At 66.6% G+C, this 22,336-nt stretch overlaps 2 protein-coding genes across 2 annotated transcripts; both read right to left on the bottom strand.

Moving 5' to 3' along the window:
* Positions 1 to 1,297: 1,297 nt before the first annotated feature.
* On the bottom strand, positions 1,298 to 6,364 carry LOC127463595 (dnaJ homolog subfamily A member 1-like). Its single transcript, XM_051773276.1, has 8 exons — positions 6,289 to 6,364; positions 4,905 to 5,054; positions 4,639 to 4,837; positions 3,214 to 3,318; positions 2,856 to 3,083; positions 2,547 to 2,777; positions 2,370 to 2,470; positions 1,298 to 2,277 (listed from the first exon to the last, which is right to left on the bottom strand). The coding sequence occupies exons 2-8, from the start codon at positions 5,034 to 5,036 to the stop codon at positions 2,050 to 2,052; spliced, it is 1,224 nt and encodes a 407-aa protein (XP_051629236.1). The 5' UTR covers positions 5,037 to 5,054; positions 6,289 to 6,364; the 3' UTR covers positions 1,298 to 2,049.
* Positions 6,365 to 14,056: 7,692 nt separating this feature from the next.
* On the bottom strand, positions 14,057 to 21,492 carry NES (nestin). The gene is made up of 4 exons (XM_051773242.1): positions 20,572 to 21,492; positions 19,526 to 19,650; positions 18,963 to 19,036; positions 14,057 to 18,378 (listed from the first exon to the last, which is right to left on the bottom strand). The coding sequence occupies exons 1-4, from the start codon at positions 21,382 to 21,384 to the stop codon at positions 14,552 to 14,554; spliced, it is 4,839 nt and encodes a 1,612-aa protein (XP_051629202.1). The 5' UTR covers positions 21,385 to 21,492; the 3' UTR covers positions 14,057 to 14,551.
* Positions 21,493 to 22,336: the final 844 nt, after the last annotated feature.

Here is a 22,336-nt window from a genome sequence, read left to right as displayed (position 1 = left end):
TGGGGACAGGGATGTGCCAGGCTTGGGGGGGTCTTGGCCCCTCAGCCCCCCCGCTCCCGGAGAGGGGGTCTCTGGGTGGGTGAGGGGGATATCAGTGTCGCTTGGGGGAACTTTGGGGGGCCCACGCTGGGCAGGGCTGGGGTGCTGCAGCCACCAGGCCACATGCTGGGGTGGGCTCTGGCACACGGCACGGGGGGCTCCATCCCTGGGAGGAGGGAGCAGCGCCTTGCCCTCGGCCTGGCAGGAGGTGACCCTGCCCTCGGGGGTGTCCCCGTCTCAGCTCATGCCCTGGGGTGTCCCCACGGCTCGGGGCAGCTCAGGACGCTGGCACCGCTCAGCAAGGCATGGTCAGCCCTGGGGGGGGACGCAGCCAGCCCCAGGAGGGGGGTGACAATCACCCCCTACGCGGGTTGACCCCCTCCCTGCGCCCGCCGGGGTTGGGGGCTGTGCGGGAGCCCCCCGCCCCGCTCCCCTCGGCTGGCGGCCGGCCAGCATTGTTCTCGCCTCCTCCTCCTCCTCCTCCTCTCCCCCTCCAGCTGCATCTGGCGCCGGAGCTTTCCTGGGCTCCAGCGGTGGGGGGGTCTCCAGCCCCCCCAGCCCATCCTGGTCACAGCTCCCCTGGGCAGGGGGCTGGGGGGCTTTGCCCCTCTTCCACTGTGATGGGGAGTCTTGGCAGCTCCACGGGGAGGAGGACGGGGGGGATGTGGGGTGCATCTTGGCCCCCAGTGGGTTTTTTTTGGGGGGGGATTGGTCCCCATAACTGCTCTGTAGCCCAGCTCTGCCCCACAGCACAGCTGGAACCTGCCATGGGGAGAGTGCAGGGCTGAAAAGGGGACGGGCTGAGTCTATTTGGGGGGGTTTTGCCTCCATCGTGGGGGCTCCAGGGATGCTGAGATGATGCAGAGGGTCTGCAGGGATAACAAGGGGGTGGGGGTCTGGAAGAAGGGGCTCTGGGGGGTGGTGACAGGGCAGGATGAGGGGCTGGGGGGGATGCAAAGAACCAGGAATGTTTTGGGACAGGGGATAAGGGGGCTTGAGGGGGGAGAAGGTAGAGGTGCAGGGTTGGTGGGGGTGGGTGGGAGGGCCTGGGCAGGAAGGAAGGGGGACAGATCCCTCCCCGAGGCAGGAGGAGCCTGGAGCAGCCCCCGGGGGTGGGGCAGGACAGGGAACCACCCTGTTGTGTAAAGATGGGGAAACTGAGGCACACCCAAGATCAAAGCAGGGCAGAGTCACCACCCCTGGGCTCCAGCTGCCCCACACTCTGCCCCACACACAGCCCCACACTCTGCCCCACACGCCGAGTTGGGATTCGCGTTTAATGCCAAGTACAAAGTCACCCACCCCCCCCCCAAAAAAAAAAAAGGAAAAACTTCTAAAATTCTTTCAAAAATAAATTAAAGGGAAGGGACGAGTCCCCACCACCCCCTCCTGTCCTGTGCAAAGAGAAAAGAGCCACCCCCTCTGCGCCCCAGGGCCTGAGCCAGGCTCCAGCAAGAAAAGAAACGGGCAAAGCAAGGGGCCGGGGGGGGCCTGGGCTGCAGCCCCTCCACGGTGTGGGGCTGGATGGGGCCATGGGGCAGTGGCAGGGGCCCCGAGGGAGGGCTCAGGGGGGGCTGGGCAGTTCCCCTCCTCCCCACACCGGCTCCAGCATAAGCTTGGCCCCACTGGAGCAGACGGGGACACTGAGGCAAGGGGCAAGAAGGACCCCCTCTCCTCCTCTTCCCCAGGCCAGGGCTGACCTTTTCCAGCATGGGATGTGCCTGCAGCCCCAAGCCCCCCATCCATGGGGCTGCTGGCAGCTGGATCCAGCCTCACCCCCCCAGTCCCCCGCCCGTGGGCAGCGGCGGCTCCACCAGCGCTGGGCTGACGGGAGGGCAGGGCAGGGGGGCCTCGCCCTGGCAGGGTCGGGGGGCTCCTGCCCGGCTGCCGGGGGGGCGAGGGAGGTGAAGTGCTGTCGGAAAGGCGACCTATGTACATCCCTGAACGTGGCGGCTCCGTGAGTCCCCTCCCCTGCCCCGGCTGTGCCCGGGGGGCTCCGCCCCACCCGCGCTATGAGGTCTGGCACTGGACGTGCTGGCGCATCCCGTCCTCGAAGTCGTCCTCGTGATAGGCCTCGCCGGTGTAGGGCCGCCGGCCGGGCCCGCCCTGCGCTGTGTAGTCGCTGAGCTCCACCTCCTCCGTGTCCTCCGTGGCCATCACCTCCTCCTGCGGCGGGAAGAAGGCCTGGAGCTGGCGCAGGCGGTCGGCGGGGAGCCAGCCTGGCTCGGGGAACTTCACCTGGGGACGGAGAGGGATGTGAGGTGTGGGGTGGCAACACAGGAAAGCCCAGAGGTTGGGAGATGCCAACTCCCACCCGGCTTCCAGCCCACCTCGAACTGCAGGATGAGCTTTCCCTTCTGAAACGGGCTCCTGTAGACGGGCATCCCTTCGTTGGGGATACACTTCAGGTCCCCAGGCCGGATCACGTCACCTGTGGCAGAGGTGAGGGTCATCCTGCTGCACTGGCAGCTCCTGGGCTCCCCCAGCTCTCCCGAGCCCCCCCTCACCTGGCGGGGAGGAGACGAGCAGGGTGCGGTTGTCCAGGGTGCGGATCACCTGCCGGCACCCGCACAGGGCGTCTGCCAGGCTGATCTCCCTCCTGACGATCAGGTCGTCGCCGCTGCGCCGGAAAACGGGGTGTTCCTTCTGGTCCAGGACGATGATGATGTCCCCGGGCTCCAAGCCGGGCACCTGGTCCCCCTCCTCGTGGAAGGTGATTTTCTGCCCGTCCTTCATTCCTGTGGGGAACATGGAGACGGGTCAAGGCACGGGGGCAGCTCTGGGGTGACCCCACTCCCCGCACGGCCCCGTCTCACCTTTATCCAGGTGGACACTGAGGATCTTCTTCTCCCGCACGACCTTGCGGCCGTTGCAGGTGAGGCAGCAGTCCCGCGGGCGGATCCACTCGCCCTGGCCCTGGCACTGGGAACACACCGTCTGGATCTGCTGGATCATGCTGGGCCCCAGCTGGTGGATGCGAACCTCCATCCCTGAGCCGTGGCACTTGGGGCACCTCCTCTGGGCACCCTCCCGGACCCCACAGCCTGTGCCGAGGGGGGCAGGGTTCAGACCGAGGGGTGGGGGGTGCTGGGGTGGCCCCCAGCCCCTTGTTGAGGGGGGCAGGGGTCAGCTGGAGGGGCGGGGGGTCCTGGGGCCCTGCAGCCCCTCACTCACCTCCGCACTTGCGGCAGATGATGTTCTTCTGCAGGGAGAGTTTCCGCGTGGAGCCGTTGTACAGGTCCTCCAGCGACACCGAGAGCTGGTGCACCACTGTCTTCCCTGAGTGGAGGGGAGAGCCCGGCTCAGCACCCAGCTCAGCACCAGCCTCACGCCACCCCCCATGCCACGGCCACTCAGCATCACCCAGGTCCTCCCAGAGCCAGTCCCGCTCCTTCCTCAGGAATGGTGACAGGGACGCTGACAGCTTTACAGCTTCACTCAAGGCTGGGCGTCGCCAAGCCCGGATCCTGCCGGCCGCCCTGGGGCACTGCCTGATCCCCAGCGTGGGCCGGGCACAGCTCCCACCCCAGGGCGCTCAGCCACCCTGCAGCTGCTCCAGCCGGAGCTGCCAGGACGCTTCCCTCGGCCTCCTAATTGCCCTTCTATTAAGTCGTGCCACCTCAGCACGAAGCGCCCTGGAGAGTCGCCCTGTCCCCGTGACCCAGGCCCGAGGCATCCGGACAGTCACCGGGGCGGCCCCGCACGCCCCGCGTCCTGCTGCCGCCCCCGGGGCCCTGCCAGTGACTCAGCCCCAGCCTCGGGGACGGCGGGGAAAGCCAGGACAGGGACAGGGAAGGGCCCTTTGAAGAGGGGGCAGGTGGAGAAAGTAATGAGGGTGATGAGGAGCCGCGTCTGGCTGCGCGCCGTGGGGTGGGAGACGGGCCAAGGATCCCTGCGGGGTCCTCACACCCCCTGAGCCAGCACCAGCCCCATCCCACCCCAGGGTCCTGTCAGGTGCTTCATGCCTCACCCAGTGCTGTGCTCAGTGCCAGCCCTCTCCCACACTGGGGGTCCCAGCAGGGCTGTCACCCCCCGAGCCAGTGTCACGCTGTGCCTGGGCACCGGTCCCCTCCCACCCCAGGGTCCCGTCAGGTTCTTCATCCCCCACCCAGTGCTGTGCTGGGACTCCCACTCCAGGGTCCCATGGGGTCTGTCACACACTGAGCCAGCACTGTGCTGGGTGCTAACTGGGAGTCCCAGCAGGTCTGTCAGCCCCAAGCCACTGTCGCACTGTACCTGGGTGCCAGCCCCCTCCCACCCCAGGGTCCTGTCAGGTCCTTCATCCCCCACCCAACACCATGCTGGGCACCAGCCCCCTCCCACCTCAGGGTCCCACCAGGTTCTTCATCCCCCATCCGAGCACCCCCTCCCACCCTGGAGTTCCAGCAGGTCCTTCATCCCCCACCCAGCACCACATTGGGTACCAGGCCCCTCTCAACCCAGGAGTTCTGGCAGGACCTTCATCCCCCAAGGCAGTGCCGTGCTGGGCACCAGTCCCCTCCCATCCCTGGGTCCCAGTGGGTCTGTCACACTCTGAGCCAGCACCACGCTGTGCACCAGCCTCCTCAGTCCTTGTGCCCTCAGTCCTTGTCCCCGTACCTCTCCTGTCCGCCCGGTTGCGCATCCTCACTCCCCCTCCGAAGAACAGGTCGAAGATGTCCATGGGGGAACCGAAGCCGCCGCCGCCCCCGCGGCTGCCCAGGCCTCCCTCCTTCATGGCCCTCTCGCCGCCGCGGTCGTACAGCGCCCGTTTGTGGGCGTCCGACAGCACCTCGTAGGCCTGGGAGATCTGCTTGAACTGGGGGGGGGAGAGGCGGGTGAGGCCGAGGGGGGCTGGCCGGGGGGCGCCGGGGGGCTGCACGTACCCGCTCGCCCTCGCTGGGGTTCTTGTCGGGGTGGTAGCGCAGTGCCAGGCGCCGGTACGCCCGCTTGATCTCGTCCAGGCTGGCGCCCGGCCGCACGCCCAGCAGGTCATAGTAGCCCGTCTCCTTCACCATCTTCCTTGCCTTCACGTGCTGGGATGGGACAGAGCCATGAGCACGGGACCCCCTGCCCAGCCCGGGACACCCTGACCCTGCCCAGGACCCCCTGCCCAGCCCGGGACACCCTGACCCTGCCTAAGGCCCTTGCCCAACGCAGGATCCCTGCCCAGGACACCCTCCCTCACAATGCTTTGAGCCCCATTCTCCTCCCCACACGGCCCCGTCTCAGTTTCCCCCCCTCCCCAGGCATTCCATGGGGCAGGGAGTGACAGCCGGGTGACAGCCAAGTGACAGCCAGGTGACAGCCAAGTGACAGCCAGGTGACAGCCAGACCCAGCACGGGGGTCCTGTAAGGAGGGGCAGACCCCAAGGCCGGTCACCACCCCAGGGGGATGCCCCGAAGCTCCTTCCCACCGTGAGGACTCCCCCAAAAACTTTGATCCTCATTCCCCTCCCTGCACGGCCCTGCCCCAGTTTCCCCCTCCCCACATCAGCATCCCGCGGGTCGGGGGGTGTCAGGGGGTGTCTGGAGGGGGTGACATCTCCCTCCCCGGGCGCGGGGGCAGCCAGACCCCGCCGGGGGTCCCGTTAGGGGTTGTGGACCCCGAGGCCGGTGTCGGGGGTGCCCCGTGTGTGTGTATGTGTGCGTCCCCCATCCCGACCCATGTGCCACCGCCGATAAGCCCCGCGTGGGGCGGGGACGTGTTTATCTTGCGACACGGGGTGGGGGGGGGCCGGGGGAAGCGCCCGTGACCCGCTCACGGGTAAATAAACGGCACCGACACCGGGCTGGGTCTCCCCTCGCCTCTCGTGGCCGAGGTCGGGACCCCCAGGGCTGGGTCCGTCCCCCGGGACCCTCGGGGCCGGGACAAGGGACCCCCTGGGCTGGGTGTGGGACCCCCCGGGGCTGGGTCTGACCCGCCGGGTCCAAGGCGGGACCCCCCGGTCTGGCGGCCCCTCCCGGCGGGGGTCGTGCGGCGGGGGGTGTCGGGGGTGACACGGTGACATCCCACTCCCCAGTCACGATGACACCCACGCCCCACACCGAGGAAGGAGGGGGGGCCAGACCCCCACCCGATGCGCACTTTGGGGGGACGGGGGGTCACCCCGGATTCCCCCTCCCGGGTATCCCGGCGAGCCGCTGACACCGCGGCCGCCGCTGACACCGCCAGGGCGGGGCCGGGCGGTCGCCGTGGGGGCCCCGGGGGTGGGATCGGGGGGTCCCGGGGGGGATCGGGGGTCTCAGGGTCGCCCTCCCCCCACTCACCGCCGCCGCCGCTCCGCCGCCGTCTCCGAACTCTCTGGAAGCCGCGGCCCCGCCCCCCGGGGCCGGCCCCGCCCCCTCGGCGCCGCACGCCGCGCCCATTGGCGGAACCGCCCCCTCTGCGCCCGCCCATCGCCCCGCGGCCCGCGCGCTGATTGGCTGAAAGGCGTTCCCTTCCGGCTCGGGAGGCGGGGCCGCTGTCACCGCGTTGCGATTGGCTACGGCGCCGGTCTGGGACCGGCCCCCGGGGTCGGAGTCTCGGCGCTGATTGGCTGGGAGCGGGTGGCCAATCAGAGGGGAGAGGGGAACGGGGCGGCCGGCCGGCAGGGGGCGCTGTAGGCCCGCGGGGAGGGGGGGAAAGGGTCGGACCCGGGGGGGTCTGAGGGAGATCGGGGGGGCTCGGGGGCGATTCTGGGGGTCACGGGGGGGCTCGGGGGCGATTCTGGGGGTCACGGGGGGGCTCGGGGGAGGGGGGGGGGGTCCGGGGGGCCCTGGGGGGTCCTGGGTAGGGTCACGGGGGGTCCTGGGGGGATCCCAGGAGGGCCTCGGGAGGTCCTGGGGGAGTCAGAAGGGGGATGGGGGGTCCGGTGGGTGCCGGGGCAGGTTCTGGGAGTCACGGGGGGGCGAGGGAGTGACCGGGGAGGTCCCGGAGAGGATGCCCCGGGGGAACTCGGGGGGTCCTGGAGGTGTCACAGGGTGGTCTGAGGGGGTTGGGGGGGATGGGAGTTCCGGGGGGTGTCGCAGGGGGGTCCCGGGAGGATCCCGGGGTTGCTCGGGGGGTCCTGGAGGTGTCACAGGGGGTTCAGAGGGGGGATCGTGGGTCCCGGGGGGGTCCCGGGGGAGGGTTCTGGGGGTCGCAGGGGGGATCAGGGGCGATGGGGGCCCGAGGGGTGTCACATGGGGGGCTGAAGGGGCCCCGGGGGGGGGTCTGGGGATCACAGGGGGGTCAAGGGGCGTTCTGAGAGGGTCACAGGGAGGTGTGGGGGGTTTTGGGGAGGAGTTCTGGGGGTCGCAGGGGGAGCTAGGGAGTACCTGGGGGCTTCTGGAGAGGATCCTGGGGAAGGCTCGGGGGGTCCTGGGGGTGTCCTGAGATGGTCATAGGGCGGTCTGGGGGGTCCCAGAGAGGGTTCTGGGCATCATAGGGGGAGGATCCCAGGGGGCTCGAGGGTCCTGGAGGGGTCTGGGGGGTCAGAGGTGGGTTAGAGGGGGTCCAGGGGAGGGTTCTGGGGGATGCAGGGAGGTCAAAGGGAGACTCAGGGCATTCTGGGGGAGTCACAGGGGGGCCAAAGGGGGCTTGGGGGGCATGGAGGGTCTGGGAGATGTCACAGGGGGTCCCTGGGAGGATCCTGAGGGGTCTCGGGGTGTCCTGGGGGTGTTGTGGGGGGTCACAGGGGGTTTCGGGTGGGTCCGGGGTCCCGGGGGTGGCCTCGGGTGGTCTCAGGAAGTTTTGGGAGTCCTGCAGGGTTCACAGGGGGGTCCTGGTAGGTCCAGGGGAGTCACAGGGGGGGCTCAGGGGGTCCAGGGGAGGGGGGTGGGTACCCCGGGGAATGTTGTGGGGGGTCACAGAGGGGTCCCGGTGGAGTTACAGTGGTTCCAGAGGCACTCAGGGGCTGGGCAGGTAGCTCAGAGGGTCTCTAGGGGGGCCCAGGGGGGTCCCAAGGGGCCTTGGGGAGTTCTGGGAGGGAGCCCAGGGGGGCCCGGGGGCCATGGGGGGCAGGGGGTCCTGGAGGTCTCTACCCCCCCTGCCCTGTGCACTGGGGGTACCCACAGGCTGTGTCCCCCCTCCCCTGATAGGCTTTTTTTGGGGGGGTGCTGCCAGGAGCAGGGAGGGGGCTGGGTTTGAGGGCACTGGGGGCTGCCAGGAGCAGCAGGGACCCCCGTGCTTTGGGGGTGCTGCCCTCCTGGGCTTGAGTGATTTGGGGGGCGCCACTGGAGGGCTTGGCTGGTGGGGGGAACTGGGGCTGAACTGGGGGGCTGGGGCTGAACCTCGGGGGTGAATCGGGGGGGTCAGGGTCTGTCCTGGGGGACCTGGGGTCAGAACTGGGGGGTTGGGATCTGGACTGGGGGGCCAGGGGCTGTCCCGAGGGGCTGGTGAAGGTGAACTGGGGGTCTGGGGTCTGACCTGGGGGTATGGGGGGTGTGCTGGGGGGTCGAGGGTCGTCCCGAGGGACCAGTAGAGGAGAACTGGGGAGGACTGGGATCTGAACCAGGGGACTGGACTTGGGGACTGGGGTTTGTCCCAAAGGGCCTGACCTGGGGTCTGATCTGGGGTCTAAACCGGGGGGGTCAGGGCCTCTCCTCCCCCTGCCCCACCCAGGGCTGCTCAGGGAGGTGTTTCCATGGCCCCACCCCAGCCTGGGGGGTCAGTCCTGCCGGGGGTCCCACCAGGGATCCCGGGGGGCCCTGGCCAGCGAACCCCTGGGGGGGAGGAGGAGGAAGAGGAGGACATGGTGAGGTTTGGGGGGACATGGTGGAGTTTGGGGGGCACAGGACCCCCTGCCATGGCCCCCCCTCCCCGTGCTCAGGTCCAGCCCTGCTGCCCCCGGCCATGTTTGGCCACTCTGAGCCCCGCAGGGCCAGGGGGTCCCGTGAGCCTGGAGGTGATAAATCCTCCCCCCACCTCGAAACCCAACCCCAACCAGCAGCTGCTGCCCCACCAGGGGCCAGAGACCCCCGGGCCACCTGCCCCTGGAATCTGGTCGGAATTCCAGCAAGAGGCTGCAGGCTGGGAGCAGGGTCTGACATAGGGTCCCCAAACTGGGAATGGGGTTCCTAAATCGAGAATGGGGTTCCTAAACTGGGTACATGGTTCCCAAACTAGGAATAGGGTCCCCAAAATGGGAATGGAGTTCCTAAACTGAGCATGTGGTTCCCAAAGTGGGAATGGGGTCCCTAAACTGAGCACACAGTTCCCAAATGAGGAATGGAGTCTCCAAGCTGGGAAAAGGGTATCCAAACTGGGAATGAAATCCCCAAGCTGGGGAAGGGGTCCCCAAACTTGACATGGGGTCCCCAAAGTGGGCACACAGTTCCCAAACTGGGAGTGGAACCCCCAAATTGGAAATGGTCCGTAAACTGGAAATAGAGTCCCCAAATGTCACATGGTCCCCAAATCAGAAATGAGTCCCCAGAGTGGGAATTGAGTCCCCAAACTGAGCATACAGTTCCCAGTCTGGAAATGGGGTTCAGGCTCGGAACAGGGCCCTCAAACTGGGCACATGGTTCCCAAACTGGGAATGGAGTCCCCAGACTGGGAAAGAGGTACCCAAATGGGGATTGGGGTCCCAAACTGGCCACACAGTCCCCAAACTGGAAAAAGGCTACCCAAAGGGGGAGTGGGATCCCCAAACTGGGTACACAGTTGCCAAACTGGGATTGGGGTCCCCAAACTGGGCACACAGTCCCCAAACTGGGATTGGGGTCCCCAAACTGGGCACACAGTTCCCAAACTGGGATTGGGGTCCCCAACTGGGCACACGGTTCCCAAACCAGGAATGGGATCCCCTGCCCCCCTGTGGAAGCTGTTTGGGACAGGGAGTGCTGGAGCCAAGGGACCTTCCTGTCCCTTCCCGGGCCGGATCCGGTGACTGGCGGTGACTCAGGACTGGCCACGGTCACATCCTGTCCCCCTCACCCGTGTGCCCCTGGCCTGGCACAGCGCCCAAACCTCCCATGGGCACCGGGGCTGGAGCCGGGGGGCTCAGCCCCGTCGGTTGGCGGCAGGTTTGGCTGCAGGGGTTGGGTCTGGCAGGGGGGCACAGCCCGGTTTGTCCCGGTGCCACCCGCGCACCAGGGTCCGGCCGTGCCACCGGGACGGAGCTGCTTCCAGGGCTGGGTCACCTCCCGTTCCTGCTGGGGTGCAGATGGGTGTCCCAAAACTGGGGAGGGGAGTGCTCTGAGGCAGCTCCCCGTCGTTGGCTCATCCCCTTCCCGCCTGTGGCCGCCCGTGGCAGCGGGATGAGAAGGGAAGCTGAGGCACGGCGCTGGCACGGGCATGTTGGCCGGGCTGCTTCCCAGCCAGAGCCCTTTCCCGGCCCCTCCTGCCCCACAGCCCGTGCCCACGTGCCCTGTCTCCCTTGTCTTCTCCCAAGCATTCTGAGCAGGTGATGGTGAGGGGATGGAGGTCAGCTCTGGGATGGGCCGGGAGTGTGGAACTGGGGGAACATCGACCCGGGGATGAGGGGGGATCAGCACAGGGGTTGGGGAACATCGCCCCAGGGATTGGGGGGCATCATCCCACGGATGGGGGGACAAACCCCAGGGATTGAGGGGCATCATCCCACGGATAGGGGGACAAACCCCAGGGATTGGGGGGCATCATCCCACGGATAGGGGGACAAACCCCAGGGATTGGGGGGCATCATCCCAAGGATGTGGGGACAAACCCCCAGGGATTTGGAAGCATTGCCCCAGGGGGATTCATCCCCCCGCGGGTGGGGGGAGCACTGCCCCAGGGACCGCATCCTGACGGACGGCCCCAGGCACACATTCCCGGCGGGATTGCCCCCGGGCTCGGCCTCAGGAATCTGCGCCGCCCCGGGTTGGCAGCAGCTGTCGCAGCGCTGGGGCACGGGCGCTGCTGAGGGGTCGCGACCCGGCAGCTGGGCGAGCCCCCCAGACCGGGGCAGAGCTGATTATAGCCGGCGGGAGCTATTCCCGGGGGTCTGACCCGGGTGAAGGGCGGGTGAGAGAGTAGCCGAGCCGCCCCCCCGCCCCCGGCATGTCCCTGGGGATGTCACAGGACGGGACGGTGCTGCGGGGGGGTGGCGATGCCTCCCTGGGGGGACGGCCACTGCCCACATCCTTGCTCTGCTCCGGCGTGGGGGGCCATCTCGCCCCTCCCGTGGGGGTTTTGGGGACCCTATCGATTGTCCCCACCGTGCATCCCCCTTGGGAACAGCCCCAGGCCACCGGTAGCCCCAGCGTGGCCCCTACTTGCCCACATTTAGCATCCCCAAGGGTTTATTTTGGGGAGGGGGAGCGGGGGCTGCCCGCGCCCCTCTGGCTGTATTTTTAGTCCTTTCCTTATAAGGTTCCCATGAATTTTGGGAGCTGAGAGCGGAATGAAGTCATCGCTGAGGTCATCCCGCCTCGTCCCCCCCTCCCTGTCCGGCGCGGGCTCACCCCACAGGGAGTTTTTGTGCGGGCTCCATTGAAATCCCCCTCACCCAGCCTGGGAGGAAACAAAACCCTTCCCTGGCTGGCGGGGGGCCAGGCTACGGGGGGCTGCAGGAGCTGGGGGGGGCTGCGGGGGACTGTGGGGGTTGCTGGGGGCTGCAGAAGGGTATGAAGAGCTCCAGGGGCTCTTAAAGCTCCAGCCTGGCCAGTCCCTGGCAGCTCCCCCATAGCTGCAGCCCCCAAGACCCCCTGCACCCCCCATGGTGCTCCTGCCTGGGCGTGGAGCAGGGCTCAAGGTGGGGTTGGCACCTCCATTTCTCTTTCCAGCCCCCAAAATCACACTGTGTGCCCTCGGGGGATGGGACGGTGGGTGCTGCTCATGTGGCAGTTTGGTCTCCCAGGGAAGGTGTGGGTGTGCCTGGGGGGGTGCCCAAGCTGCAGCCACAGTGGGGGAACCCGGGCACACTCGGGTCCCCCTGGCATCATGTTTGGTCCAACCAGGGTCACACTTGGTCCCACTGGGGTCACACTCGGTGCTTAGGGGTGCTCCTGGTCCCACGGGGGACACACTCGGTGCTTAGGGGTGCTCCTGGTCCCACGGGGGACACACTCAATCCCACTGAGGACATGGTCAGTCCCATTTGTTCCTGTCTGGGACACACTTGGTCCCATTGGGGGCACACTTGATCCTACTGGGGACACACTTGATCCCACTGGGGACACAGTCCCATCAGGGACACACTAGGTCCCGTTGGGACACAGGTGATCCCACCAAGGACACACAGTCCTGTCGGGGACACACTTGGTCCCATCAAGGTCACACTCGGTCCCACCAGGGACACTCTTCCCATCCCTGCTCACTCCCTCGGGCACTTGCCAGGTGTGGATGAACCTCGCTGGGGTTTTGCCCTCCAGGCTCCAGCCCCGGGAGGCTCCAAAGGATCCAGGGGCCACCCCCACCCCTAGGGTGACTCCTAGACCTCGGCGCTTCACCCCATTCTCCTCCCTCTCCTTCTTCTCCTCCTCCCCCTCCTTCTTCTCCTCGAGGGGAGGAAGGGGCTCCCCCTCCCCCCACCATCTGTCCCCCCTCATCACTCTGTCAGCACCGGCTGGAATGTGGATTAATTTCGGGAGGAATGTCACCCCCCGCCTGGCGAAGCCTCGCCCGAGCCATCTCCATCTCCTGCACAGCATCCTCCACCCTCCTCCCGGCCCAGAGACCCCCGGCTTTGGGGACCCCTCGGGGGGCACTGGGAGGCTCGGGGGGGCGGCTGCTGGAGCTGCTGCCGGGCTGATGCTGCCCAGACGCCCGGAGGGTGTGTCGGCCCGGGGGCTGATTGAACGCAGGCTCGGCGCCTGATTAAACTCATCGGAGGGGGATATTTTTTATTTCGGTGTTTGGATCCCTTGGAGTTTAACCTTAAAAGGAAACTGTCGCCTCCGGGCAGGGGAGGGGGCCGGGGGCTTTGCACGGAGGGAAGGCAGATAAGTGTTGGCTCCTTATCGGTCCCTGGCTCTGAGCATCCCCGGGCGCTGGCACGGGGACGGGACCGGCTAAATCCGGTGCGTGGGCAAGCGGCGGGGCCAGCCAGGCGGGAGCGGTGCTGAACACACCCGTGGGTGCGAGGCCGGCGATCCCCAGGGATGCCGTGGCCACCCGGGTCCCCTCGTCCCCTCGGCTGGGGTGACTCAGCCCTTTGCCCGGCATAAAGGAGCCCATTCTTCGGCCGGAGGCTCATTTGTGCGGCTCTTCCCGCGCCGTCCCCACGCCCGGCTGCACAGCGGGGTGGGTGAGGCCCCGGCTCCTCTCACAGCCCCCCCTGAAGCCCAACACCCTTTGGGTGAGGGGGCCAAGATTCATCTGCCGGGGTCCCCACCGTGGTTCCGGGGTTCCCGCAGCTCCCGGGAGCCGCGGGCTGTCCCGTGGGCATCCTGCCCGGGCCGGGCAGGAACAGCGGCCGGGGCTGTTGGCTCCTGGCTCCGGGCGCTGGCACGGGCACAGGGTGGGCTGGCGTCCCGCCCCATTCCTGCCGGCAGCCCAGGCGGAGGCTGGGGCAGTGCTTGGCCAGCAGCGAGCCCCGAGTGGCATCGACGGGGCCCCGGGGGGGGGACCATCACCTCGGGGGGCCGCATCTGTCCGGGGGTGGGGGGAGCATCACGCTGGGGGACTCCATTGCCCCGGGGATGGGGGAGCATCACCCCGGGGGGCTGCACCTCTCTGGGAGTGGGGAAACATCACCTCGGGGATGGGGTTGCATCACCCTCGGGGGCTGCAGCCCCACGGGAGTGGGGGAGCATCACTCCACGTGTGGGGGGGCCTGGCGTGCCCAGGAGGCTGCATCACCCTAAGGATGGGGCCGCGGTGCCCCAGGGATGCACATTGTCTCGGAGGTGGGGGAGCATCATCCCGGGAACCCTGTTCCCAGCCCGGGCTGACTGATGGGGCACGCACTGTCCCAGGCATGGGGGAGCATCATCCCGGGGACACTGTCCCCAGCCAGGCTGATGGATGGCCCCAGGTGCGATTTCCTAGCAGAAAGCAACCTGGAAGTGCAGCCCCCACCCCAAACCGTGCCCTCCCCCGCCCCAGTGCTGCTATCCCTTCCCCTCCCATCCCCCCAGAGTGAGGAGAGCTGGAGCCCTGAGTGGGAGGATGAGGCTTTATTAAATTAACGTCAAGGCAGCGGAAACATCCAGCTTGGCTCAGCCCCCTTGTCGGAGAGTCAGGGCTGGGGACCCCGGGGTGACATCACCCCGAGGCACTGAGTCCTGGGGTGCAGCATGTGGGGGTCCCCAGCCTCCAGCTGGCCTTCCTAGGGCAGATGCTGGGGGGGCAGAAGGAGAGGAGATTGCAGGGAAGGGGGAAACACAGAGTTTAAATTAAATACAGCCAATGGCAACCCACCCAGAGGAGGCTCAAAATGAGGTGGGGGTCCCAAAGCAAGCATGCGAATTTTTGGGGGGAGGGGGAGGCTGTGGGGTGGAACAGAGCTTGGTGGTTCTTCACTCTGAAAAGGGGTGCAAAAAATCCACACAAACATGTTAAAAACCATAAGGAGGTGGGGAAGCATTAGGAGGGTGGGTGGGGGAAGTGGGGGGTGCTGGGCATGGCAGGGAAGGGGCTACCGGGGGGGTCCCCCCACCGCTGTCACTCGTCCCCCGAGGACCAGGGCTCCTGCTCGGCTCTCAGGCGACACGCTGGTGGCTGGTCGGGTGTGAGGCACAGGACATCCTCCCCCAGAGCGGGGGGCACGGGGTCAGCTCTGCTGTGTTTGCCCCATGGGGTGTCATCCCCCAGCCGGGTGTCTCTGGGAGGGGGGGGCTGCGCTGACATCCCCACGGAGGGGTCTGCGGCCCCCGAGGGGAACTCCTGTGCCGGGGCCATGCTGGCAATGCCGTTCAGCACCTCCTCGGTGAACTCGGCCAGGTCCTCCAGACTGGCCTCCCGGTGCAGCCCGTTCGCAGCCCGAACCCGACCCTCCGGCTCCGGCGCCTCCTGCACCGTCGGCTCCTCCTCGCTGGATGAGGCCGGTGAGGAGTCTTCCCCAGCATCCTGGGGGAGCTCGGTCCTGCCAGGACCCTGCTGCCCTCCCTCGGCCGCCCTCGCCCCCATCACCAGCTCCTGGTTGAACTCCAGGGCCTGCTCAACTATTTCCAAAATATCGGAGTCCTTCATGACATCCACGGGCACCTTTGGTGGGAGAAGAGCTGTGTCAGGGATGTCTGTGATCACCTCTGGAAAACCTCTCTGCTCCAGTGCAGAGCCCGGCCGGGGTGGGTCGGCCTTGGGGGGCTGCTCATCCCCTGCTGAGGGGGGGCTGTCACTGTCTGGTGCTTCCTCCTCCACGGGCGGCTGCTCATCCGACGGCTGCTCCGCCTGCTCCGGCACCGCCTGGGCCTGGAGCTCTGCTGGAGGGGTGGCCTTGGCCGTGTCAGGGTGAGCCATGCCAGGCTCATCCTCATCCTCATCCACCTCCTCCTCCTGCCCCACCAGCCCCAGGCTGCAGCCTGGGAGTGCTGTGGCTGGGAGTGCTGTGGCTCCACTGGCATCACTCTCCAGCTCCACTGTGCCATGGAGCTCCTCATCCCATTCGGCAGCCAAACCCTCAGAGTGGTTGGGTCCCTCCTGTGCTCCGGTGCCTGTGGCACCCTGGGCTGGCTGGTCAGTGCCTCCTGTTAATGGTCCCATGGCTCCGGGGCTGCTGGGATCTGCTTCAGGCATAGCTGGGCCTTCCTCCAGCTCAGCAGTGCCATCCTCCTCCTCATCCTGTGGCTTCTCAGGTTCTTCTGTGGGCATCTCCATGTCTTCTTCTGCTTCCCCAACAAAAGTCTGGAGGTGCCCTTTGCCCTCTGGCACTGGAGATGCTTCTCTGGGAGCTCCCAGGTCACCTTGGCTGCCTTCAGTTGCTTCCACTTTAATTTCTTCAAAGTCCTCAGAGATCTCAGCTTCCTCCGAGCTGGACACCTCTTGGCTGGGAGCAGAGACCATGAAATATCCTTCCTCCTCCTCAGCACCCTCTGCCACAGGGGCCACCTCTGCCTCTGCCTCTTCTTCAGGGCTCTCTGGCATGGTGGGAGTCAGTGGCTTGTCCCTCCCTTCCAGCCACTCTTCCCCCTCCGGAGCTGTTTCGGTCACAGGGTCTGTCTCCGTGGTCTCCTCAGTCTCTGGGGGGGTTTGGCTGGGTGCACCCCCAGCCAGCATCTCCCCCTCGTAGAGGTGCAAGGGTGTGCTGTCCGGCAGGGTGTCCTCCAGCTCCACCCTCCTGCCGGTGCCTGGGATGGGCTCCGAGTCTCCCGATCTCCCAAAATCCTCCTCCGCCCACTCACTGCTCTCTGTGCCCTCACCTGACACCTCCTGCAGTGCCTCGAGGCCGGAGCTGCTGCTCTCTGGCTGCCCCAGCTCTGAGCCGAGCCCCTCTTCAGCATCCTCACCCTGCACCTCCCACGGCTCCTCGGGAGCCTCGGCCGGCTCCTGGCTGTCCCCTCGCCCAGGGGCATGTGGGGTGGCTGGGTCAGGCTGCCCTGCAGTGCCCTCCTGCTCCTGCCTTGCCAGCTCCGCTGCTGGCTCAGCCTCTGGCAGTGGCTGCTGCTGGCTCATCCCCTGGCTCTTGGCATCTTCTTCATCGTCTTCCTGGGCTTCCTCCAGCTCTGCTGGCGATGTGCCATCTCTCTCCTCACTTTCCAGCCTTCCTGTGCTGGACGGAGTGTCATCAGCCCAGGCTGACTCTTCTGTGCCCAAAACCCCCTCTGTGTCCTCTGCTGTCACCTCCCAGTCCCCTGGACAGGGCTCTTGGCCATTGCCATCATCCCCCTTGCCCCAGGACTCCTCTTCCAGCTCCAGCTCCTGTTCCCCACCCTCTTCCACAGAAGCTCTGGCTTCCTGCAGGTCCTCAGGCTCCTCTGGGGCTCTGCTCTCCCACCCCAGGGTGTCACCTCCTGAAGTCTCTCCTGCCTCGGGATCCTCTCCTGTCCCGGGATCCTCTCCTGCCCCAGGGTCCTCTCCTGCCCCAGGATCCTCTCCTGCCTCAGGGTCTTCTCCTGCCCCAGGGTCCTCTCCTCTCAGCATCTCCCTGCTGGCCTCTCCCTCTTCTCCCTCACCATCTTTCACTCTGCCTGTGTCCTCCCCTCCCACAGCATCTTCTTCAGCTCCTGATGAAGCCTCCTCTGCTGGGATGGCCTCATGGACAGTCGAGGGCTCCTGCTCTGGGCACAGCTCCTGTCCCCTTTCCTGCTCTGCAGCCTCTGTCTCACATGCAGTAATTTTCTGATGCTCAGAATTTTCCTGCTCTGCATCAACAAAATCCTCTTCCAGGTGACTCTTCGTGGGTGAAACCAGGTGGCTTTCCATGAGGACAGCACGAACAGCTTCCACTTCCCCATCTGGAGACTCCTCTTCTGGCTCATCCCCTCCTTCTCCATGGAAATCTCCGTCCTCCTGACAGGGACTGTGGGGTCCCCTCTCCTCCTCATCTTCTGAGGGTTGTGATGGCTCCGTGCTTGGGGTCTCTTCCCCATCCTCCTCTTGCCCTGGTTTTTCCCAGCTGGTCGCTGTCTGTCCAGGACCACTCACATCCTCTTCCTGGACCTCTGCCTCTGGATCCCTTGGGCTCAGCCCAGCAGGCACCTCCTCCTCCTCCCACGCTCCCATCTCTTCCCGTCTCACTGCGTCACTCAGGGCCGTGCCCAGGGGGGACGTGGCTCTGTCCCCCAGGATGCTGCTCTCCACACCCAGCCCCTGGAGCTCGGCTGCCCCAGCCCTCTCCTCCACTTCGGGGCCATCACCGTCCCCAGAGCCCTCGGAGGCGTCTTGCCCTTCCCCTGTCCCCTCTGCCACAGCCCCTCCACAAGCCTCTGTGGGGAAAACGGGGCTGGGGGCACGGGCATCCTGGGGGGCCCAGGCGGCGCTGAGGGTGGGCTCTTCCTCGGGCTGAGCATCGTCTTCCACTTCCTTGAGCGCGTCCTGCAGGGCGTGGCTGACCAGCTGGGCTGGGTACTGCAGGCTGCGGGTGGGCGCCGTTCCGGGGGGCTTCACCCCCTCCTCGGGGCTCTCTGTGTTGGCTGCTCCGGGCAGGGGATGCTCCGTCCCTCGGCTCGTCACCCCCCCGGCTCCCCCCGGCCAGGCGGGACCCTCTCCCCCTGGGCTCCCCGGCTCCGGTGGGGAGGGGCTGGGGGGCTCCGGGGAGAGAGGAGGGGCAGCTTGGGAGGGGCTCGGTGTGGGGCACCCGGGGGCATCCGGGCGCCCAGCCCTGCCAGCAGCTGTGCCGTGGAGGACTGAGCTGATTTTCTGGAGCTCCCTGGCATCGGGGCTCTGGCTTTTGGGTGTCAGGGCGTCACTCTGAGGTTTTGCTGGCTGGCCCCTCCCCTCTGCCCTGGGGAAGACAGAGGGGCTGGCGCCGTGGTCCCGGGGCAGCAGCCGCCTGGGCTCAGGGCTTGCTGGTACCAGTTTGCTGCCGCTGCTCGACTCCAGTTTGAGATCTGCAAAGAGGGAGTTGGAGCCGTGAGCGGCTCCAGAAGCTGCTCCATGGCTCCCTCAGCCCTCCCCTGCCGCCTAGCAGCCTCTCGCTGCCCCCTCTCCTATTTTTAAACAACCCCTTCATGGAAAGTGGGAAATTCCTCCCTCTTGAGTGCAGCGGATGCTGATGTTCCCAGGGGATTTGGCATCGGGCCGGGACAATGCGCTGTCCCGGCTGCAGCCCTCAGTCGGGTCCTGCTGCTGGGGAAAGTGTGCAGGTGGGAGGCTTTCCTTGTTATTTTTTTTGGAGGAAAAAGGAAATGCTCGGCTTGTTACCGCAGCCCGTTGTCCAGCTGGGCGGATCCGCTCCTGCCCTGCCCGGGCAGGGCAGGCATTAAAAAAAGAGGCAAAGAAGCAGATAAACCTTATCTGGGCTGAGAGCCCCGTGCCAGGAGCCCCCCGGCCGCTGTTCACACCTTCCTATCGCAGCCAGGAAACCGCTGCCAGGAAAATGCAGGAAAATGTGTCCATATCCAGCCTCAGCCCCCGAGCCCCGCCCCAGGGTGACACAGTGGCGGTGCAGGGGCTGGCGCTGGGGGTCCCTTACCTCGCACGCCGTTGACCAGTCTGAATTCCCCGGCTGGCATTTGCAGGCGGGTGCTCTCCGCTTCCAGCAGCGTCCTGCGAGGAGGGGAGAGTGGTGGGTGCTACAGGGTGGGTGGGTGCTCCCTGTGCACCCCCAGCTCACCCCGCTGGGCTACGGCAGGTGAGGGAGTAGGTAAACTGAGGCACGAAGGGGCTACAAATGGTTGTGCTGCCCTGTCACGGCTCGGTGAGGGGATGGGGGCACTGGAGGAGCCCCCCTCGCTCCTGTCTCCCCTCCCATCCCCCCGTGCCCGGGATTAGTGTACTCGCAGGGTGACATCATGCTCTGCCGGGGAGGCCCCTCGCCTGGGCTGGGACAGCCCCTATTCTCATGCTAATTGTCCCCCCAGTCCCTGGCAGGCGGCCTTTGTGTGGGGCCATCTGGAAGGGCTGCACAAGGGGCACAGGGCTGCCCCTACCGAGACCTCCCTTGTGCCCGAGACCCTCCTGTGCCCACCGAGGTTCGGCCCCAGCTCCCTGCGTGTCGGGGAAGCTCCCCGGCCCCATTCCCATCGGGAGCCTCACCTGTAGGTCGCCACTTCCAGGCTGAGGGACATCTTGAGGTGCATGAGCTGCTGCCTGTCCTCCAGCACCCGGGCGATCTGCACCCGCAGGCTCTGCTGCTCCTGCTCCAGGGCCTCCATCGCCAGCTGTGGGCAGCACAGGGGTCAGGGGAGCCTCAGATTCACCCGAGCCCTGCCAGTCCCTGCCCACCTGGGACCAGGCAGGTGGCTCGTCCCCTCAGGATGCCGCAGGGAGAGGAGTCCTGGGGACAGGATTTTAGCAGGGGGACGCTGAGGATGGGGCGAGGAGAGGAGCAGGGCTGAAAGGCGACGGGGACACGGCTGCTGGAGGAGGGAGGAAAGGCCGGGGGGGATTTGGGACTGTGGGGTGCCAGCATGGGAAAGAAGAAACTTTCGGGAGAGCAGCCGAGGGCGCAGCACCCTCTGCCCCACGACACCCATGGCTGGTCCCCGGACCTGGAACAAAGAGAGACCCTTCCCCGGGCAGCGTTCACGCCGTTCCCGCATTCCCAGCCCCCCCTGCCTCCACCCCCCTCCGCTGAATCACTTTTGCAGCTGTTGACTTGCAGCTGCAGCAAAGTCGGTCGGAGTTTATCCTACCCACAACCCCCCTCCCTGCTACCTGCACCCCACTGCCTGCACCCTGCTACCTGCACCCCGTGCCAGGGGGCCATGGGCAGAGGCTGCCCTTCCCCAGGGACCCTGACCCTGGAGCCCAGCAGGACGTGGAGCAGTGACCTCGGGCAGGTGTTGGGGGAGGTCTCTGGGTGCTGCTTCCCTGCAGCGTGGGGGGCCCAGGTCCCTGTGTGTCCCCAAGCTGCTCTGCTCTGTCTCCCACCCTCCCCAGCTTCATCTCCCTCTGCAGCTCCTCCAGGGCCACCGTCCACCCCTGCCCTGGGGTTTGCTCCCTCCATCTTCCCTTCTCCCACCTGTCTCCCCCATCCCTTTGCTGAAGAGGGGTGTGCCCTGAGGCCCCTCCCAGGCACCCACAGCCTCCCATTCTCCCCTTCCCCAGGATCCCAGCACCTCCCCACCACCCTCACTCACCTGGAACTTCTCTGCCTCCCCACGCTGCTCCTGCCACTGCTGGGCCAGGCTCTCCTCCAGCATCTCCTTCCGCACTTTGAGCCCCGCCAGGTCCTTCTCCAGGTGCTGCAGCTGCAGCTGGCTCTTATGGTTGTCCTCCACTGCTTTCCACAGGTTCTCCTTGGCCTGGCAGAGGGAGCCCTCCAGCTGCGACACCTCCGTCTTGTAGGTCTCCACTGCCCCTTTCCAGATCTCTGAGAGCCTCTTGGAATAGTCCTCCACCTCCACGGGCTGGAAAGCCACCGGTGCACAGCGGAAGCTCTCCAGGCTCTGGGAGTAGCTCGCGATCTCCTGGTCCAGCCCCGCTTTCTCCTCCTCGTGCACCTCCAGCAAGGCTTCCACCTCCTTCTCCAGCTGCACGGCTCTCTCCTTCAGCCAGATCTGTGCTCTCCTCTCCTCCTCCAGCTCCTTCCTGCTCAAGGACAGCTGCTTCTTGGCCTCTTCTCGGGCTGCCTGCTCCTTCTGGCACCTGCTTTTCACCTGCTGGACCTCCTCGTAGAGGTTGTCCCTGGCCAGCTCGGCCGTGCACTTCTCCCTGAAGGCGTGATCCAGCGCATCCCGCAGGGCTCGCAGATCCTCCTCGTACTTCACCCGCCACGAGTCCCCGGCCGGGCTGCCCTTGGCGCTCTGGATTTCAGCTCGCAGCACCTCGTTCTCCTCCTCCAGGAACTTCACGCGGGCCAGATATGCCTCCAGCCGCTTGTTGAGGTCCCACATCTGAAGCGACTCCTCTCCCAGGGCTCTCGCCCCTGTGAAACTTTCCGTGCTCAGCATCGGCGCTGCCGGAGGGGGCCGGGGCTCTGGAGCCGGCACTGCCAGAGGAAGACGCAGGGGAGGAGGATGTCGGGGAGGATGCCGAGGCTCTGGAGGAGAGGGAGGGCAGGGAGGGAAGTGAGTGGCTGAGAGCAGAGGGGAGCGCAGCTATTCATACTCTGCGAGGAGTGGGAGGCCCCCGAGACACGGGCGAGCAGCCGGGTTTAACTCTTGCACAGCCGGGCTGGCTCCCGCCCACGTGGGCTTGAGGCTGAGCTCTGCTCCAGCACCGTGATGTCCCAACCGTGGGGAGGGGCAAGGTGCTCCTTTACACTTTGTGAGGGTGACTTGAGGGGTTGGATCCTCCCTTGGCGTGGCTCGGCTGGGAATGCCCTCCCCAAAGCCCGAGTGCCATGCCAGGGAGCTGGAGGGCTGCCGTGGGGCTCGGCGTGGAGCTTGGGAGATGTCCAAGGGCAGTTGGCAGATGCCCATCCCGGAGGGCTTGGCTGCAACATCCCTCCCTCCAGTGTCTGGCCGGCCCTGTGCTCTGAAACCCGGGTGCAAGGGAGCCCAGGAGGAGCCCACTGAGGGTCTCACAGTCCTGGGGAGGTGATGGCTGCACCAAGAACACCGGTGCCACTCGGGACCCGGGGCTCTTTTGGGTCAACACAAACCACGGCAGATCCGGTGCCCTGGATCTGTCAGAGGGGAGAGAGGGAGAACCACCTTGGGGGACAGTGGGGGACACAGAGCGTCATCCTGGCCAACCCCCCCTCCTTGTGGTGCTGCATCCAGCTGCGTCCAGCTGCAACCCTCCTTCTTTCCAGATGTTCGGGGTGGGATGTGCCGAGCGCAGCCGGGAGCCCAACGGGAGCTGCTCCGGCAGCCTCTGAAACTTGGCAAGCGCCGGCTCAGCGTTTGATTTCCTTCACAGCTTCCACCCGCGCGGTCAGACTGTCAGGGTCGGGATAAG

This window comes from Manacus candei, unplaced genomic scaffold (assembly GCF_025592945.1).
Source record: "Manacus candei isolate 608988 ecotype Guabito, Panama unplaced genomic scaffold, ASM2559294v1 h1tg000166l, whole genome shotgun sequence".
Lineage (NCBI taxonomy): Eukaryota > Metazoa > Chordata > Aves > Passeriformes > Pipridae > Manacus > Manacus candei.
The sequence above is the reverse complement of the archived record's forward strand: the minus strand, read 5'-3'. Positions and strand labels throughout refer to the sequence as shown.

Bases quoted from the DNA above. Each gene is read 5' to 3' on its own strand.
- LOC127463595 (XM_051773276.1), bottom strand. From the start codon at position 5,036: ATGGTGAAGGAGACGGGCTACTATGACCTGCTGGGCGTGCGGCCGGGC. The intron at 2,778-2,855 runs GTGAGACGGGGC...TGTTCCCCACAG, and splicing joins CAGTGTCCACCTGGATAAAG to GAATGAAGGACGGGCAGAAA. The intron at 2,278-2,369 runs GTGGGCTGGAAG...CTCCGTCCCCAG, and splicing joins AGCTCATCCTGCAGTTCGAG to GTGAAGTTCCCCGAGCCAGG.
- NES (XM_051773242.1), bottom strand. From the start codon at position 21,384: ATGCTGAGCACGGAAAGTTTCACAGGGGCGAGAGCCCTGGGAGAGGAG. The intron at 19,037-19,525 runs GTGAGGCTCCCG...CCCTCCTCGCAG, and splicing joins CTGGAAGTGGCGACCTACAG to GACGCTGCTGGAAGCGGAGA. The intron at 18,379-18,962 runs GTAAGGGACCCC...CCCTCTTTGCAG, and splicing joins ACTGGTCAACGGCGTGCGAG to ATCTCAAACTGGAGTCGAGC.